The sequence below is a fragment of the Cynoglossus semilaevis genome, chromosome 10, assembly GCF_000523025.1.
Source record: "Cynoglossus semilaevis isolate Cse_v1.0 chromosome 10, Cse_v1.0, whole genome shotgun sequence".
In the NCBI taxonomy this organism is placed as follows: Eukaryota; Metazoa; Chordata; class Actinopteri; order Pleuronectiformes; family Cynoglossidae; genus Cynoglossus; species Cynoglossus semilaevis.
The window spans coordinates 15454984-15456952 of NC_024316.1; the positions used below are offsets into that span (position 1 = coordinate 15454984).

Genomic DNA, 1969 nt, shown 5'->3' on the forward strand with positions numbered 1-1969 from the left:
TGTCTGCCAGCATTTGTTTAATTATTAATTGTTCACTGATGTGTGATATGAATAAATAAAGGCAAACGAACATTTTTACCCCAAAAATATTTTGGTATTGTTATGGTTACTGACTTTACGCAGATGACAAATGAGAGTATTTCTTCATGTAATCACCAGTCGTACTGCACTAATATACTGCAGGTATTACTAATATACATATATACATTTGACGCACTGTCTATAAAGAACACTCATCATGTCATGAAATGATCCAACACTGTAAATAATGGCTGAAGATGGTGTGTGTGGTTCCTCAGTCTTCAGGCTCCATATTCACTGGTAAACAATGACCTTGTGTGACCTCTCCAGCTGATCATCTCCAGCTTTGAGGTTGACTTTACGTCAACACACACAACAGAAACAGGAGTGTTGTCACACAAAGACTGTTTGCTTCGCAGTTGCTCTCGTAAACCATGCGTACCTCGTTGCCATAGTAATATTTTAGTGTTGAATTTGTGTGAGGAGAGGATGGAGGGAGAGGAGTCAGAGAGAAGATGAATGATGGAGCTGGAACACAGGTGACCAGGAGACGCCTGATGGTGTCTTTTCTTTGGTAACTGGTAAACAAAAAGGTAGAATTTTAGTATTATTATTATTTTCAGACATATAGGAACATATGACATATATATATATATATATGTCATATGTATATTTTATATATATAAATAAATATATGGGTGATATATATGTATATGTTTATATATGCATATATATATGTATATATACATATATATCACCCTTATATATATACATATATATACATATATATATATATATATAAAATATATATATCACCCTTTTTTTCTTCTGTTTATATTTTCTCTTCATAATTAAATGTTTCACCGAAAAAAATTGGGTCCTCGGGTTGGCAAAGGCTCCTCAAAGGACCGTGATCTTTCTGCCTGTCTTTACGAAATGGTTTTGCATATTTCTCTCTGCCTGAGAGTTTGCCCACTGCCCTCAGACACCGAGTTTCCATGGAGGCAGGTTCGTCCCTCAGCCTCAAACGACGATATGAAGAGGTGGACAACGGTTCTCCATTCTGTACACCGAAGTTCTCTGACGATGACATCACCAGCAGTGACAGTGCTGACAGCTGTGACAGCCTCAACCCCCCTTCAAGCACTGCATTTACCCGTAAGCAATGTCTACAGCCCCCCCTCCCCACCTCCCCTCCAACACACACAGTTGGGGGGGGAGACACTTAGTCCATCCAGCCATCTCTAATGCAGGCCTTTGACTTACAAATATTTCTATTTGCCCCCACCTCAGCGACCTCCATCCTCCGACAGCACAAGCCGTCGCCGAGAGGAAAAAAGGTTCGTTTCGATGTGGTGACGGTCTATTACTTCCCGCGGCGGCAGGGATTCACCAGCGTGCCTAGCCAGGGGGGCAGCTCCCTGGGCATGGCCCGTCATCACTCGTTTATCAGGCACTACACGCTGGGCGAGTTTGCACGCGAACAGGAGAGCAGCCACAAGCACACTCTTCGTCAGCATCTGCGGCAGGAGAAGCTCAACGCACGCAAGATGAAGGTGACGGCGGTTCTCAATTATCCCCCCACGCTGACCCCTCCCCCCGACCCACAACCCTGCCAATTGAAATAGTATTGAGAACCTGATAACATGTATATTTCTATCTGTACAAACCACTGTATGAGTTGCTGCCACCTAGTGACTGGAGGCTTGTTATCATTCAAGCATTACAGCAGTGGTACACTTATGTCCAGCGTGCCATATTCAATTGGAAACCCCCCCACTCCCCTACTGGTAAGATCATGCAAATGAGTACACTGGGTTGTAATATAAATTCTCAGTCACCAACATCTGTTAAAGAACAACTCAAAATCCTTTCGTTCTCCCTGGGGTTCTCCTTTAACAGATGTTGGGAACTTTTGAAGAGACGAGTTCCGTGTTCCTTTTTTTTT

The 1969-nt window shown here is 42.7% G+C and overlaps 1 protein-coding gene across 1 annotated transcript in view; it reads left to right on the forward strand.

The window, feature by feature from the left end:
- Positions 1 to 1969, forward strand: part of csrnp2 (cysteine-serine-rich nuclear protein 2) — a 9093-nt gene that overhangs the window by 2494 nt on the left and 4630 nt on the right. Inside the window, exons 2-3 of the mRNA XM_008319080.3 lie at positions 1007 to 1179; positions 1315 to 1577. Of these exons, the coding sequence (XP_008317302.1) occupies positions 1007 to 1179; positions 1315 to 1577 (436 nt within the window). The remainder of the gene's footprint in view (positions 1 to 1006; positions 1180 to 1314; positions 1578 to 1969) is intronic.